This window comes from Phascolarctos cinereus, unplaced genomic scaffold (genome assembly GCF_003287225.1).
Source record: "Phascolarctos cinereus isolate Bilbo 61053 unplaced genomic scaffold, phaCin_HiC Scaffold_726;HRSCAF=1367, whole genome shotgun sequence".
Classification (NCBI taxonomy): Eukaryota; Metazoa; Chordata; class Mammalia; order Diprotodontia; family Phascolarctidae; genus Phascolarctos; species Phascolarctos cinereus.
In genome coordinates, this window is record NW_027556098.1 from 42266749 (window position 1) to 42284527 (window position 17779).

Genomic DNA, 17779 nt, shown 5'->3' on the forward strand with positions numbered 1-17779 from the left:
TGGAAGGAAATTTTAACACTAGTGCATATACTACAGATTAAGATGGCAGTGTGGAAGCTCATGGAAGGCTCCAGCTATTCCACATATATAAAAAGGACACCAAATTGGGGGCGGGGGGGGGTGTTGATTTAGAAATCCAAAGATCAACAACAGTAAGCTTCATCCACACCTCAGTCCTGGGGCCAGCATCAGTTAAGATAAATAGGTCAGAAGCCTACCAACTCTCTGCCCAGGGACACTACAAGAGGATCTGAAGCCCACAGCTACCTGTCTGATCGGAGATACTCTGGTGGGGCCATAAACCTGCCAGCTCTGTGAGGGTAGACCTTAGAGCAGAAGAAGCCAGTGGAAGGAAACTAGAAATCTGGGTCAAGGAGAAAGAGAAGTCCAGCTCTCACATAAAATCCCAAACAGGCACTGAGGGTGGAAATATGAGTAAACAGAACAAAGTACTAAACACAAAAAAGAAATATGATAGGTTAAAGACTCTACATTTCCTTTCTCACTCCTTCCATTTTATTGCTTTCACACAGACTTGACTACCTCCTGATAATACAATTTCCCTGATCACCTTCTCCATCATGTTGCACTTTCGCTCATAATCCCCAGTTCACTGGTGATAGGGGTGAGGCAGAGTTGGAATACACTTTGCTCCCCATTGCCACTTCCAGACTCTCCCTCTAGCACCATCACTTAATAACCTCTCCTCCTTCATGATTCACTCAATTCATATTTATCACCCAATCAGAATTCTGATGGCTGTTATCTACCAACCTCCAGGACACCCTTCCTCAGTGAGTTTAGTGCCTAAATCAAATTCTTCCCTCCTCAATGCCTATCTCATACTATGGCACTTCATATATATATATATTGATACTCCCTAAAACACAGTAACTTCCTTGTTCCTCAGCTTACTCATTTCACATGACCTACTCCTCCATCCCACTTCAGCTACATATAGAGATGGTTATACTCTTGATCTTGCCACCACCCATAAATGTTCCACTTCCAAGATTATAAACTCTAAAATTTATTTATCTGATCATAGTCTTGTCAACCTTGACCCGTCAATAAACCAGCTCAATGCTACACTATCCTCATTTGAGACCTTTGCCCTTTTGTCCTATTACTAATCTTGTTATGCCAAGCCCCATAGATTACTCCTACCACCCTCTGCATTTGCTCTTAGTGATGTACTGCTGAACAAAACTGGAGAAAATTATGAACTCATGCTATATCCACTATAAATTTCCATTATATAATCTCAACTGGGGTTTTACCAAGGGAAGATAATATTTTTACACCCCCTTAATCAATTCACTGTCTCACCACTGCACTTTTTCCAAACCTTTTCATCCCTCCTCAAGCATCCAATGGTTTCCCTTGCCCCTGCTTTCAGCCAAGTACCTTGGTTGAAGGCTGAAAAAAAATATCAGGCCATTTGCTGAGATCTTCCTCTTATTTCTCCTCATCTCACATCACTCAGATTTCTTTCCTCTTTCACACCTGTCTCCCAAGAGGTGACATGCCATAAAACTGACCTTTGACCCAGCCATATTACTTCTAGATCTACATCCCAAAGAGATGAAAGAGAAAGGAGAAGGATCTATATGTTAAAAAAAAATTTATGGCATCTCTTTGTGGTGGCAAAGAATTGGAAACTGAAGGGCTGCACATCAATTGGAGAATGACTGAACAAGTTGTGGTATATGATGGTGATATAAGACTATTGCGTTATTAGAAATGATGAGAAGGATGCTTTCAGAAAAACCTGGTAAGATGTATATGAATTGATACAGTGGAATGAGCAGAAGTGGGAGAACATTGTACACAATTACCACAATATTGTACAATGATCAATTGAGAATGACTTATCCAGTCGTATCTGACTCTTTGTGACCCCATTTGGGGTTCTCCTGGCAGAGATACTGGAGTGGTTTGCCATTTCCTTCTCCAGCTCATTTTACAGATGAGAAACTGAGGCAAATAAGGTTAACTGACTTGTCCAGGGACACACAGCTAGTAAGTGTTTGATGCCAGATTTGAACTAAGGAAAATAAGTCTTCTAGACTCCAGGCCCACACCTCTATCCACTGTGCCACCTAGCTGCCTGTGAATGACTTAACTATTTTCAGTAATACAATGATCCAAGATGATCCACCTCCAGAGAAACAACTGATAGAATCTGAATGCAGATTGATACATATTTTTAACTTTTTAAACTATTTTTGGGTTCTGTTGTGGTTTTTTCTTTTGTCTGCATTTGTTTTTGCAATGTGTGTGGCTAATACAGCAACATTTTGCACGACTGAACATATATAATCTGTGTCAAATTGCTAGCCTTCTCAAGGAGGGGGGAAAGGAGGAAGGGAGGAAGAGAATTTGGAACTCAAAACTTTTAAAAATGAAAGTTAAAAATTTTTATTTACCTTTAATTGAGAAAAATTTAAATTAATGTAAAAAAAAATGAAGTCAAGCAGCTCAGAAAAAGAAGTGACCCTTCTCCTTGCCAAGGCAAACCCTTCTCTCTACAGAGATGATCCCATTTCATTCAATTTTTTCAAGCAGATTCCCTTCTCTATCATATTCCTTTCCCAATTTTAAGCCAATCAGTTGTTCCATAATTGGGTTTCACCTTTGCTTCTTGACCTGCATACAGGTTCCTCCAAAGACAAGTAAGATGACCTGGGAATCCCATTTCTTTGAGAACTTGTCACATTTTGTTGTGATCCACACAGTCAAGTCTTTAGTGTAGTCAGTGAAGCAGAAGTTGATGTTTTGCTGGAACTCCCTTGTTTTCTTCATAATCCAAAGAATGTTGGCAATTTGGTCTCTAGTTCCTCTGCCTCTTAGAAAACCAGACTGCTTTTCTGGTAATTCCTGAATTACATATTGCTGAAGCCCCACTTGCAGAATTTTAAGCATAACCTTTTTGGTGTATGAAATGAGTGCAATTGTATGATCATTTAAACATTCTTTGACATTGCCCTTCTTTATTATTGGGACATAAACTGATCTTTTCCAAACCAGTGGCCACTGCTGAGTTTTCCAAATTTGCTGGCATACTGAGTGCAGCTCTTTAACAGCATCATCTTTTGGGATTTTTAAATAGCTCAGCTGGAATTCCATTTCCTCCACTAGCTTTATTGTTAGCAATGGCCCACTTGACTTTATTCTCCAAGATGTCTGACTTTAGATCAGTAACCACACCAACATGGTTATCAGTGATGTTAAAATCTTTCTTGTATGGTTCTTTTGTATATTCTTGGCACCTCTTCTTAATCTCTTCTACTTCTGTTAAGTCTCTACCATTTTTATCTTTTATCATGCCCACTTTTCCATGAAATGTTCCCTGATATCTCTGAATTTCTTGAAGAGATCTCGTCTATCCCATTCTATTGTTTTCTTCTATTTCTTCGCATTGCTTATTTAAGAAAATCTTCTTATCTCTCCTTACTATTCTTTGGGATTCTGCATTCAATAGGGTGTATCTTTCCCTTTCTTCTTTCCCCTTTACTCCTTTCCTCAGCTATTTGTAAAGCCTCATCAGACAACCATTTTGCTTTCTTGCTCTTCTTTTTCTTTGGGATATTTTTTATTACTCCCTCCTGTACAATATTGCCAACCTCTGTCTGTAGTACTTTAGGCACTTTATCAGATCTGATCCTTTAAATTTATTCATCATTTCCACTTCTTATTCATAACGGATGTTATTTAGGGCACACATGTATGGTCTGATGGTTTTCCCTGCTTTCTAAAATTTAACTATGAATTTTGCAATAAGAGGCTCATGATCTGAGCCACAGTCTGATCCAGGTCTTGTTTTAGCTGACTGTATAGAGCGTCTCCATTTTTGGCTACAAAGTATATAATCAATCTCATTTCAGTATTGATCATCTGATGATGTCCATGTGTACAGTCAGTTGTTAGGTTGTTGAAAAACAGTATTTGCTAGACCAGTGAGTTATCTTGACAAAACTCTATTAGTCTCTGTCCTTCTTAATTTTTTACTCCAAGGCCAAATTTGCCTGTTATTTCAATTATCTTTTGATTTCTTACTGTAGCATTTCAATCCTCTACGATGAATGTGACATCTTTTTTTGATGCTATTTCTAGAAGATGTAGGTCTTCATAGAAATTAACAACTTTGGCCTAAGTAGTTGAAGCATAGACTTGTATTAATGTGATGTTGAATGGTTTGCCTTAGATTAGAACAGATATCATTCTGTTATTTTTTAAAAATTAATTTATTTTTAGTTTTCAACATTCACTTCCATAAGCTTTTGAGTTTTAAATTATCTCCTCCTCCCTCCCCACCTTCCTTCCCAAGATGGTGTGCAGTCTGATATGGGCTCTACATATACAAATAGATTTTCACATTAGTCATATTATAAAGAAGAATTAGAACCAATAGAAGGAACCACAAGAAAGAACAAACAAAACAAAATAGAAGAGGAAAAAAAAGAGCAAATGGTATGCTTTGATCTGCATTCAAACTCCATAGTTCTTTCTCTGGATGTGGCCAGCATTTTCCATCATGACACTTTTGGAGATGTCTTAGATCCTTCCATTGCTGAGAAGGGCTAAGGCTATCAAAGTTAGTCATCCCACAACATGGCTGTTACTGTGTACAGTGTTCTCCTGGTTCTGCTCACTTCACTCAGCATCAATCCATACAAGTCTTTCCAGGTTTTTCTGAAGTCTGCTTACTCATCATTTCTAATAGCACAATAGTATTCCACTACATTCATATACCACAACTTGTTCAGCCATTCCCCAATTGATGGGCATCCCCTCAATTTCCAATTCTTTTTTTTTTCAGGTGAGGCAATTGGGGTTAAGTGACTTGCCCAGAGTCACACAGCTAATAAGTGTTATGTGTCTGAGGTTGGATTTAAACTCAGTTCCTCCTGACTCCAGGGCTTAATTTCCAATTCTTTATCAGCATAGAAAGAGCTGCTATAAATATTTTTGTACATGTGGGTCCTTTCCCATTTGTCTGATCTCTTTGGGATATAGTCCTAAAAGTGCTATTGCTAGGTCAAAGGGTACACACATTTTTATAGCCCTTTGGGCATTCTGTCATTTTTGAGATTATATTCTAGTACTGTTTTTATCACCCTTTTGTAGACTATGAGGGCTACTCCATTTTTTCTAAGGGATTCTTGCCCTCAGTGGTATATGTAATCATTACCTGAATTAAATTCATCCATCCCTATCCATTTAAGTTCACTGATACCCGAGATGTTAATTTTTAATCTTTCTATTTCCTATTTGACCACATCCAGCTTACCTTGGTTCATAGAGCTTATATTCCAGGTTCCTGTGCAATGTTGATCATTACATCATCAGACTTTCCTTTCATCGCCAGACACATCTGCAGCTGAACTTCCTTTTGGCTTTGGCCCAGCCGCTTTGTTCTTTCTGGAGCTACTTGTAATTGCCCTCCACTCTTTTCCAGTAACATGCTGGAGACCTTCCCACCTGAGAGGCTCATCTTCTGGTGTCATATCTTTTATCATTTTAATATCCATGGGGTTTTCTTGGCAAAGATACTGAAGTGGTTTGCCATTTACTTCTCCAGTGCTCTCCACTATGACTTGTCTATCATGGATAACCCTGAATGGCATAGCTCATAGTTTCATTGAGCTATGTAAGCCCCTCCACTACGACAACACAGTGATACAGAAGGGGAAGGATCCTGGAGTGGTTTGCCATTTCCTTCTCCAGTGAGTAAAGGCAAACATAAGTTAAGTGACTTGCCAAGGGTCACACAGCTAGGAAGTATACAAGACAGGATTTAAACTCAGATCTTCCTGACTTCAGGCCCAGTGCTTTATTCACTGAGCCATCTAGCTGCCTCAAACATAAATATGAGAACCATTCACAGAGAAATGATCATTGAATCTCTTCATTTCTCACCTGGCAGCACTCAGTCATTTTTCAGTCATGTCTCTTTGTGACCCCATTTGGAATTTTCTTCACAAAGATCCTGGAGTGGTTTGCCATTTCCTTCTCCAGGTCGTTTACAGATGAGGAAACTGAGACAAACAGAATTAAGTGACTTGCCCAGGGTCACCCATCTAGTAAGTATCTGAGGCCCGATTTGAAACTCAGAAAGATGAATCTTCCTGATTCCAGGTCTGACACTCCTTCCACTGCATCACCTTTGTGATATTAAGGCTCCAGTTTCTCCTCCTGACTCTGAGTTCTTAGTTGGGTCTTTGTTGGATCTTCATCCAGATCACTCCCACTTTGGGGTGTCCCCCACCCTGGAGTTTTGTCCTTGGCCTCTTTTCCCTCTGTATTATATCACCTGGTGATCTCATCAGCTTCCGTGAATACAATGATCATTTCTATGGTGATGATTCTCCGATCTACTTATCCATCTTTAACTTCTCTCCTGACCTCCAGTCTTACATCTCCACCTGTGTAATGGAGATCTTGAACTAAATGCCCCATAAACATCTTCAAACTCAATATATCCAAAACTACATTTTGCCCTAAAACATTATCTTTTCCCCGAAACTTAAGTAAATAGTGTGTTTATAACAGAGAACTGGGTGCAAAGTATATCAGCTTACTCAGCCAATATAAACTCCCCACATAGAAAAGTTTGGGGAGCCTGCTTCTGGGAGCCTCATAATGATGTGTAATGGACATACTTTGAAGAAACACTGGAGAAACCTTCTGTAATTGGTTCTAGTTGCCTAAGCCCATGGTTTAAAAAAAAATCCTCTGATTTACTGCATAGCCAGAACTGGTGGTACCTTCAAGAATCATTAACCCATCAGAGCCTTGACCACTCTTTTCAACTACTTTCTCTTGGTTTGATTCCTTTTGCTAAAGATCAGAGAGTCAATGTTATAATGCCTTGCACATTGGACTTTCATCCCTCTGAGGCTGATGTGTGGTCCCATGAGAATGGGCGTCGGTCGTTTTACATTGCTATCTATTCTTTTTAATTTTAGGTAAATGGATCGGAGACCTTGTGAGTTTCAAAGGTCAGGAGATCAAGCTTCTGAGTGGCGGAAAGATTCAACTATGTGTCCATGCTGAGTTTTACAGCCAACAAAGACTTTTGAGACTGACTTGCAGGACAAGCTCAGTTGTAGCTGGGATGAGGACTTATCTGTCAGTCATGCCATATCTGAACATGAACTTGGTGGGACCAATGTCACATAGAAATCATTCTCCCTAAAGACCAAAGTGGGACAGAACCCTAGTGTGTTGGAGGGAAATTTTTATGTACTTTTGATATTGCCATATTTTCTGAATAAATATACTTTTATAAAAGCTATTCAATGTCAAGTGCTTAAATGGTAGATAATAGTGGTTTAAGTATAACCAATGAGGGCTCAAGCCAATGGCACTAGAGAAGAGACACTTCAAATACAGCCCTATCTTGCCTTCTTCCTCCCCAAACAGAGCAAAAAGAAAGGTGAGACTAGTGGCCACTGTCCCATGGTTCAGTTGGGAATTAGTTTTGAGTTAATTCTCCTTCTGAGTGAAGTGAGAAGGTCAGAACCCAAACCACCCCCCCTCACAATCAAAATTCCAAACCTCCCAGTCTAGTCAACAATAAGTCTTACTATGTGTCAGGCTCTGTGCTAAGCACTTGGGGGGGGGGGTGTTACAAGGAAAGGAAATAAACAGTCCCTGCTTATAAAACTGATGAGGTTTTGAGAGGTTGGGACCCCTCAAAAAAACCAAAGTACAAAATGGGTCATCTGGAATGAATTCACAAACTCAAGCAATCGTAAGCCAAGTTGCAAAAAAGTTTATTGTCACGCTTTTCAGTGGGCAAGAATTCTTAAGGAACCTGCAATCTTAAAACAGTATAGCTAAAGTTTATATAATATAAAATATGATAAGACATGTGTCAAATATGCTAACTAGATGATTCAGGACGGGGTTAGGGAGTGGTTAAGGAGTGGTCAGTTCTTAAAGAAACATGCACTTGTATCTACTGAGCAGGCATTTTACCCAGAGTTCACTGGGAAAAGCCCACAAGGGGGGACATGTGGAGGTGTGGTTTTAGGCCTGCTACGTCACTAAGTCAACTAGAGTTCAGGGGTAACTGAGACTTGTCCAGTCTGCCACCAATCAATGTCTTGTTTGACAAGATAGATGTAGGGAGTATACATATGTCTTAAGTCTAGAAAGCAGTTAATGAGGAGCCCAGAATGTAGATAATGAGGTAGGGTGGTAGGAGATAGTCCAGTGGGTAAAAATGTCTTTTTGACCCAGTGCAAAGCCAGTTCAAACTAATAAATCCTTCAGGTGCTATTTGGAACTGCACCAGGGAGAGAGATAAGGGTCTTGCTGGGGCTCACTCATGAGTAATTGCTAGGCACGGGGTCCTTGGGCTGGGAAGAAACTGCCAGAGATAGTGTTTCTGAGGCTAGATAGAAATTGGGGTCCAAGTACAAGCGTCCAAACACAAGCACCCCAACAAAGCAAGCTATAAAGGAGCTCACAACATGAAAACAACCATGCACAAACAAGATATATACAGGATAATTTGGAAATAGTAGAAGGAAAACACCAAGATTAAGGAAAACTGGAAACAACTTTTTGTAGTAGGTACAACTGAAGCTGAGACTTGAGGGAAGTCAGGGAAGGGAAGGGGGAGAGAGTTCCAGCCATAGGAGATGGCCAGTGAAAATAACCAGAATCTGAAGATGGAGGATCAGCATGGACACCAGTATTGTGGGAGATTGCAGAACACATGGCAGAGAGTGAGTTGTGAGCTAGACTGGAAATATAAGAAGGGGCCAAATATGTAAAGGAATTTAAGAGTCAAACACAGGACTTTATATTTGCTCTTGGAGGCAATCACTGAAATTGATTCAATAAGGGGGTGAAATAGATGTGTGCTTTAGAAAAATCAATGTGATACCTAAGCCCGGGGGTGGGGGCTAGAAGGATAGTCATACCCTTGACAGTAATAGGAAAGTTAGGAAGACAGTGGGACTTTGGAGGGAAGATAATTCAGTTTTGGACAGATTGATTTTAAGATGTCTACAAGACTTCCAATTAGACATGTCCAATAGGCAGCTGGAAATGGTAGACTAGAGGTCAAAAGAATGGTTAGTGCTGGACAAATAGATCTAAGTATTATCTGCAGAGAGATGATAGTTGAATTAATGGAATCAAATGAGGATCACCAAATGAAATAGTATAGAAAATATCAACTCTGAAAAATAAATTACCAAATAGCCTACAGAGGTTATAGCAAAAAGTTTTACACTGTCAATTCTGAAAAATAAAATAAAGTAAAATACCAAAGAGCTCACAGAGGTTACAGACAAAAAGCCTTCTTTGTTCCACTGAAGGAGGGGAACTGGACATGTGTGCTGGGACCTGGTCCAAGACCAAGGAGATCCAAGGCAGTGAAGCTAAGCCTTGATACATGTAGAGGTGGGGAGACAAAGAATTAACCAGTGAGGTGTAATGGCCACAATGTGGAAAGTTTGCCTAGTGATAAAAAGTGTATTCACAGCAGGACTTCATCACCAGGATGTGGTTCCTGCAGGCACTTACCCAGGCTCAAGGACCACCTGGGGCTGGTCTGAGCCACTTCTGTGATTTAGCTGCAGCAGAGGTCATCCAGAGGGTGAGGGCAAAGGACTGTTGTTATGCCAAGCTCAGGGCACAGCTTGCTTGCTGGGCCTTAGCTCTGGAAAACAAGGTGTTTCCTAATAATAAGAAAAGAGAGGCGTAGTCTTGGTGTGGGAATCCTGACATTCCCCCCTTTTGGGCAAGGGGAGGTGGGTTCTAAAAGAACTTCTCCCACCCTGGCCAAGAAAGGAGCCATTAGTGTTGGGGGACAACTTCTCCCAATGGGTCTGAGGGGAATGGCAGTACAAAAAAATACTCCCACCTATCTTTAGCAAGGGACTGATGAGGAGAGGGGCAAGGTAGAGGGGGACATGAGAGATGAGGAGCTGGTAACACTTCACTAAGGTAGAGGCACTCAATTGTTGGGACATAAAATTAGCAAGCCAAGGAAGGAGTAGAGGGCTAAACAGGAGGAGGAGTAAAGGGAAAAGCAAAGGGGAGAGGAGTGAGTACAACTAGGTTCCTAACAGAAGAAAGCTTTGATGGAGTTCCAGATATCAGAAGGTTTTTGTCTCCAGCTAAGATTATAGAGTCACTGAGCCTGCTCATAGATGAGAATGTCAAGATATGTACATGCAAAACCTTAAAGAAAAATGTGAATTGGTTTCAAGCCCAGAAAGAATTCCTGGAAGAGATCAAAAAAAAGAGTATGAGGGGCAGCTAGGTGGCGCAGTGGAGAGAGCACCAGCCCTGGAGTCAGGACGACCTGAGTTCAAATCTGCCCTCAGACCAAACACTTGATACTTACTAGCTGTGTGACCCTGGGCAAGTCACTTAACCCCAACTGCCTAGGAAAAAAAAGAGTATAAAAATCTAATAAGAGAGGTAGAAGAAAAAAATGGGAAAAGAAATGAGAGTAATGCAACAGAATCATGAAAAAAAGTCAACAAGTTAATAAAGGAAGTACAAAAAATAGAAAAAGATGTACAAAAATTTACTTAAGAAAACAACTCCCCTTCCCCCCAAAAAGAAAAGAAAACAACTCCCTAAAAAGTAGAATTCACCTAATGGAAAAGGAGGTTAAAAAAAACTAACTGAAGAAAATAATTCCTTAAAAATTAGAATTGGACAAATGAAAGCTGATGACTCCATGAGACATCAAAAATCAATCAAACAAAATCAAAAGAATGAAAAAATAGAAGAAAATGTGAAATATCTCACTGGAAAAACAACTGACCTGGAAAGTAGATCTAGGGGAGATTATTTAAGAATTATTAGATTACCTGAAAGCCATGCTCAAAAAAAGGACCTGGATACCATGCTTCAAGAAATTATCAAAGAAAACTGCCCTGATATCCTAAAACCAGAGGATAGAATTGTGTGGTTTGTCCTTCATTTTCAAAGAGGACCATGACATCAGGAAGATGATACCATGACTTGCAAGTAAACTGGATTTTAGTGAGGGAGAGCTGTGCAAAATCACCAGCCTCACTTTCTCCTGAGTCCAGTGGCCAGATACAGGTCAGGACAACTGGAGATAGTCAGGATGTATTGGGAGGCCTTGGCTTTTTTAATCTAAGGTCTTTCCGAGTTGTCACTTTAATTAAGGCAAGGCCCATTCATTGATTAGTGCTATTTAAGAAGTGAGCCAAGGGATGGCCCCTTTAATTTAAAAAAAAAAAATCAAACTGGGAGGTGAAGACACTCAGGGTTTCTGGCCACAAGAGAAACAATTACTATTTACATATTCACTCTGAGCCATCTGGGCCCCAAACAGCAACCATTAAGTGGTGCTTGGGTAGGAACCTATAGTTGGCTAATCAGTGAAAGTGAATTGAGTTTAAGGCATGGTCTTTAAGAAAGAAATCTAGCCAGTAAATTCCAAGATATCTAGGGTAGGCTTCAGCCTTCAAAATTTACCTTCTTTTGGGCAGAGCACCCTCAGGTAAGGACATGATATCCCATATGGAGAGAGGAGAGAAGAGAAGAGGAGAGGAGAGGAGAGGAGGAGCTGAGTTGCCCAACTGGAACTAACCAGTTAGGTCCCCAGTGGGGCAACTTGGACTACTCACATCTTATTGTTTGTCCTTCATTCTTGAAGAGAACCATGACATCAGGAAGGTAGTGCCATGACTTGCAAGTAAAGTGGATTTGAGTGAGGGAGGGCTATGCAAAGACACCAGCCTCACTTTCTCCTCTGGAGTCATGTGGGTCCAGTGGCCAGATATAGATCAGGACAATTGGAGATAGACTATCAGAGGATAAAATCGACATTGAAAGAATCCACCGATCACCTCCTGAAAGAGGTCACCAAATGAAAATACCAAGGAACATAATAGCCAAATTATAGAACTTCAAGGTCAAGGAGAAAATATTGCATGTAGCCAAAAAGAAGCAATTCAAATATCAGGAAGCCAAAAGGATTTGGCAGCTTCAGCATTAAAGGTTCAGAGGGTATGGAAAGTGATACTCTGAAAGGCAAAGGAGCTGGGGTAACAACCAAGAATTACCTGCTCTGTGAAACTGAGCATGATCCTTCAAGGAGAAAAAATGGTCATTCAATTAAATAGAAGGCTTTTGAATTTTTCTGATGAAGACTGGGGCTGAACAAGAAATTTTATGTCCAATTTCAAGGCTCAAGAGAAACATAAAAAGGTAAAAAGGAAAGAGAAAACATAAAGGATTCAATAAGACTAAACTTTTTGCATAGCTACATGGGAAGGTGATACTTATAATTCTTAAGAACTATATCACTATTAGCATAGTCAGGATTATACATAAACATAGAGTGCAGGCATAAGGTGACTTTGAGGGGATGATATAAAAAATTTGGGGTGAAAAAGAGGATTACACCAGGATGCAGAAGGAAAGGAGAGGTAGAATAAGGTAAATTATCTACATAAAGAGACACAAAAGACCTATTTCAGTGGAGGAGAAGATGGGTGCGTGATGGGCATCACTTGAACTTTATCCTCTTTGAGCCAAATGAAAACTCAAATTGGAATTGGCTCAGAGAGAATAACATACCAGTTGGGTATAGAAATCTATTTTACCCTACATGGAAGTAGAAAAGGCCAGGGTTGGAAAAGGGCAGAGAAGTGGTGGGGAGACTGACAAAACAGAGGGCAGATTGGGGGCAGTGGTCAGAGGCAAAACACTGGTGAGGAGAGAAGGTATGAAAGGAGAGAGAGGACAAACAGGAGGAAAAATAGGATGGAGGGAAATACAGAGTTAGTAATCATAACTGTGAATGTGGATGGGATGAACTCTCCCATAAAGCAGAAGCAGATAGCACAGTGGATTAAAAACCAGAATCCTTCAATACATTGTGTACAAGAAACACACTTGAAGCAGAGAGACAGACACCTTTAGGTAAGGGGGCAGGAACAGTATCTGTTATGCTTCAGCTGAAGTAAAAAAATTAGGGATAACAATCATAATCTCAGACAAAGCAAAAGCAAAAATGGATCTAATTAAAAGAGATAAGGAAGGAAACTACAACTTGCTAAAAGGTACCACAGACAATGAAGTAATATCAGTAATAAATATATATGCACCAAATGCTGTAGCATCAAATTCTTTTTTTTAATATAAATTTATTTTTAGTTTTCAATATTTACTTCCACAAGATTTTGAGTTCCAAATTTTCATCCCATCTTGCCCCTCCCCCCACCCCAAGATGGCATGCATTCTGAATATCCCTTCCCCTAGTCTGCCCTCCCTTCTATCTCTCCCCCTTGCTTCTCTTATCCCCTTCCCCCTCTATTTTCCTGTAGGGCAGGATAGATTTCTGTACCTCATTTTCTGTATTTCTTATTTCCCAGTTGCGTATGGAAACATTTTTTTAAACATGTGTTTTTAAAACTTTGGGTTCCAAATTTTCTCCTTTCCTCCCACCCCACCCACCCTCATTGAAAAGGCAAGCAAGTCAATACAGGCCATACATGTACAGGTATGCAAAACACTTCCATACTAGACATGTTGTGAAAATTTAACTCTATTTCCCTTAATCCTATCCTGCCCCCCCCATTTATTCTATTCTTTCTTTTGACCCTGTCCCTCCTCAGAAGTGTTTGCTTCTGATTACCCCTTTCCCAATCTGCCCTTCTGTCTATCATCCCCGCTCTCTTGTCCCCTTCTCCCCTATTTTCCTGTAGGGTAAGACAGATTTCCATACCCAATTGAGTGTATATGTTATTCCCTCCTTAAGCAAATCCTATGAGAATAAGATTCCCTCATTTCCTCTCACCTTCCCCTGTTTCCCCTCCACTGTAAGAACCTTTTCTGTCTGTTTTGTGAGATAATGTACCCCATTCTACCTCTCCTTTCTCCTTCTCCTAGTATAATCCTCTCTCACCCTTAATTTTATTCTCCAGATATGACCCCTTAATCTTCAACTCACCCTGTGCCCTATCTATCTATCTATATACATACATATAATTTTTTCCCCTCCACTACCCTATACTGACAAAGGTCTCATGAGTTATAAATATCATCTTTCCATGCAGGAATGTAAACAGTTCAGCCTTAATAAGTCTCTTATGATTTCTCTTTCCTGTTTACCTTTTCATGTTCCACTTGAGTCTTGTATCTGAAAGTCAAATTTTCTATTCAGCTCTGGTCTTTTCATCAAGAATGCTTGAAAGTCCTCTGTTTCACTGAAGGACCATTTTTTCCCCTGAACAATTATACTCAGTTTTGCTGGGTAGGTGATTCTTGGTTGTAATCCTATCTCCTTTGCCCTCCAGAATATTATATTCCATGCCCTGCAGTCCCTTAATGTAGTAGCTGCTAAATCTTGTGTTATCCTGATTGTGTTTCTACCATACTTGAATTGTTTCTTTCTGGCTGCTTGTAATATTTTCTCCTTGACCTGGGAACTCTGGAATTTGGCTACAATATTCCTAGGAGTTTTCCTTTGAGGATCTCTTTCAGGGGGAGATCAGTGGATTCTTCCAATTTCTATTTTGCCCTCTGGTTCTACTATATCAGGGCAGTTTTCCTTGATAATTTCTTGAAAGATGATGTCTAGGCTCTTTTTTTGATCATGGCTTTCAGATAGTCCAATAATTTTTAAATTGTCTCTCCTGGATCTATTTTCCAGGTCAGTTGTTTTTCTAATGAGATATTTCACATTGTTTTCTAATTTTTCATTCTTTTGGATTTGCTCTACTGTGTCATGATTTCTCATAAAGTCACTATCTTCCAATTGCTCTACTCTAATTTTTAAGGAAGTATTTTCTTCAGTAAGCTTTTGGACTTCCTTTTCCATTTGGCCAATTTTGCTTTTTAGGGCATTCTTCTCCTTATTGGCTTTTTGGACCTCTTTTGCCATTTGGGTTAGGCTATTTTTTAAGGTGTTATTTTCTTCAGTATTTTTTTTTGGAGTCTCCTTTAGCAAGCTGTTGACTTGTTTTTCATGATTTTCTTGCATTACTTTCATTTCTCTTCCCAGTTTTTCCTCTACTTCTCTTACTTGCTTCTCAAAATCCCTTTTGAGCTCTTCCAAGGCCTGGAACGAATTTATATTTTTCTTGGAGGCTTTGGATGTGGGAGCTCTGATTTTGTTTTCTTCTTCTGGTTGTATGTTTTGATCTTCTTTGTCACCAAAGTAAGATAATATAGTCTGACTCTTTTTGTGAGGTTTGCTCATGATCCCAGCCAACTACTTGAGTTTTAAACTCTTTGTTAAGGTAAAAGTCTGCTTCCAATGTGGAGAATGTACTGTCCCAAGCTTCAGGGGTTTGTATAGCTGTTTTCAGAGATACTACTAGGGACCTGTAAATTTTCAGTTCTTCCAAGGTGGTATGATAGGGGTCGAGGTGTTTACTCTTTTCCTGGCCTGAGCTCTGGTCTTTGAGTGCCCGGCGACAAGCAGTCTTTTCTCTCTTGGCCTCTCCACTGCCACTACAAGCTCCTGCGCACCCTCGTGGAACTGTGCTCCTCTACCCACCTGGCGTGATATGCCTTTCTGATCAACCATCCAGGCTGTCTTGGGCTGGAAATTTGTTTTACTCTGTCTTTTTGTGGGTTCTGCTGCTTTAGAATTTGTTTAGAGCCATTTTTTATAGGTATTTGGAAGGGTTTGGGGGAGAACTCAAGCAAGTCACTGCATTCATACCGCCATCTTCTAAATAACCCCATTTTAGAAAAAGAAATTGAATAAGCCATTAATGAACTCCCTAAGAAAAAAATCTCCAGGGCCAGATGAGTTCACAGGCAAATTCTATCAAACATTTAAAGAAAAATTAATTCCAATACTATATAAACTATTTGGGAGAATAGGTAAAGAAGGAGTCCTACCAAATTCATTTTATGACACAAATATGGTACTGATGTGTACACTAGAAAGAGCTAAAACAGAGAAAGAAAACTACATACCAATTTCCCTAATGAATATTGATGCAAAAATTCTAATTAAAATACCACCATGGAGATTATAGTAATGTATCACAAGGATCATACACTATGACCAGGTAGAATTTATACGAGGAATGCAGGGCCGATTCAATATTAGGAAAATTATCAGCATAATTGACTATATCAAAATCATAATTGACTATAACAAAACCAACACAAATCATATAACTATCCAAATAGATGCAGAAAAAGCTTCTGACAAAATACAGCACCCATTCCTATTAAAAACACTAGAGAACACGGGAATAAATGGAGCTTCCCTTAAAGTGATAAGTAGTATCTATCTAAAACCTTCAGAAAGCATTTTCTATAATGGGGAAAGCTAGAAGCCTTCCTAATAAAATCAGGGGTGAAGCAAGGATACCCATTATCACCCCTATCATCCAATATTGTACTAGAAATGTTAGCTATAGCAATGAGAGAAGAAAAAGAAATTGAAGAGATTAGAATCACCAGTGAGGAAACAAAACTATCACTCTTTGCAGATGGTGTGATGGTATATTTAGAAAATCAGCTAAAAAAACTAGTTAAAATTTTAAAACTTTAGCAAAGTTGCAAGATATAAAATAAACCCACATAAATCATCAGCACTTTTATATATCACTAACAAAGCCCAGAAGCATGAGATAGAAAAAGAAATTCCATTTAAAATAACAGTAGAATACCTTAACCAGCAAGAGTAAAAACAGAGAAAGAAAAATTATAGATCAATTTCATTACTAAATATGGATGCAAAAATCCTAAATAAAAAACTAGCTAAAAGATTACAATAATATATTACAAAGATATACATTATGACCAAGTAGGATTCAAAACAGGAATGCAGGAATGGTTTAACATAAGGAAAACTATTAACATAATTGATTATATCAATAATAAAAGCAACAAAAACCACATGATTATGTCAGTAGATGCAAAAAAAGCATTTGATAATGTATAACTCATTTATGTTAAAAAAAATACTTGAAAGGATAGGCATAAATGGGCTTTTCCTTAAATTGATAAGAAGAGTTTATCTAGGGGGTGCTAGATGGCGCAGTGGATAGAGCACTGGCCTTAGAGTCAGGAGGACCTGAGTTTAAATCCAGCCTCAGACACATAACACTCACTAGCTGTGTGACCCTGGGCAAGTCACTTAACCCCACTGCCTAGCCAAAAAAAAAAAAAGAAGCATTTATCTAAAACCATCAGCAAGCATTATTTGTAATAGGAATAAGCTAGAAGTCTTCCCAGTAAGATCAGGTGTGATACAAGGATGCCAACTGTCACCAATATTATTCAATATTGTATTGGAAATCCTAACAGTAGCAGTAAGAGAAGAAAAAAATAGAAGAAATCAGATTAGGACAGGAGATAATAAAACTCTCTTTTTGCAGATGATATGCTTGGAAAACCCTAAAGACTCAAAGAAAAAGTTAATTTAAATAATAATTTTGGAAAAGTAGCAGGATATAAAGTAAATCTACATGAGTTGTCAGCATTCCTATGTATCACCAATAGGACTCTGCAGGAAGAGATAGCTAAAGATATCCCATTTAAAATAACTCTAGGCAGTATGAAATACCTGGGAATATGCCTACCAAATCAAACACAGGAACTATGTGAACAAAATTATAAAAAAACTTTGTACAGAAATAAAATCAAGATTTAAATAAAAAGAGCAATATTAATTATTCATGGGTAGACAGGACCAGTATAATAAAAATAGACTTTACCAAAATTAATCTATATGTTCAATGCCATCCTAGTCAAATTACCAAGAAATTATTTTACTGAGCTAGAAAAAATAATAACA

The 17779-nt window shown here is 39.0% G+C and overlaps 1 protein-coding gene across 1 annotated transcript in view; it reads left to right on the forward strand.

Annotated features, from left to right (window-relative positions):
• Window positions 1-7300, forward strand: part of BRWD1 (bromodomain and WD repeat domain containing 1) — a 170796-nt gene extending 163496 nt beyond the window's left edge. Inside the window, exon 41 of the mRNA XM_020973839.2 lies at window positions 6972-7300. Coding sequence (XP_020829498.1) covers window positions 6972-7201 — 230 coding nt within the window. The 3' untranslated portion in view covers window positions 7202-7300. The remainder of the gene's footprint in view (window positions 1-6971) is intronic.
• The last annotated feature ends 10479 nt before the right edge of the window (window positions 7301-17779 follow it).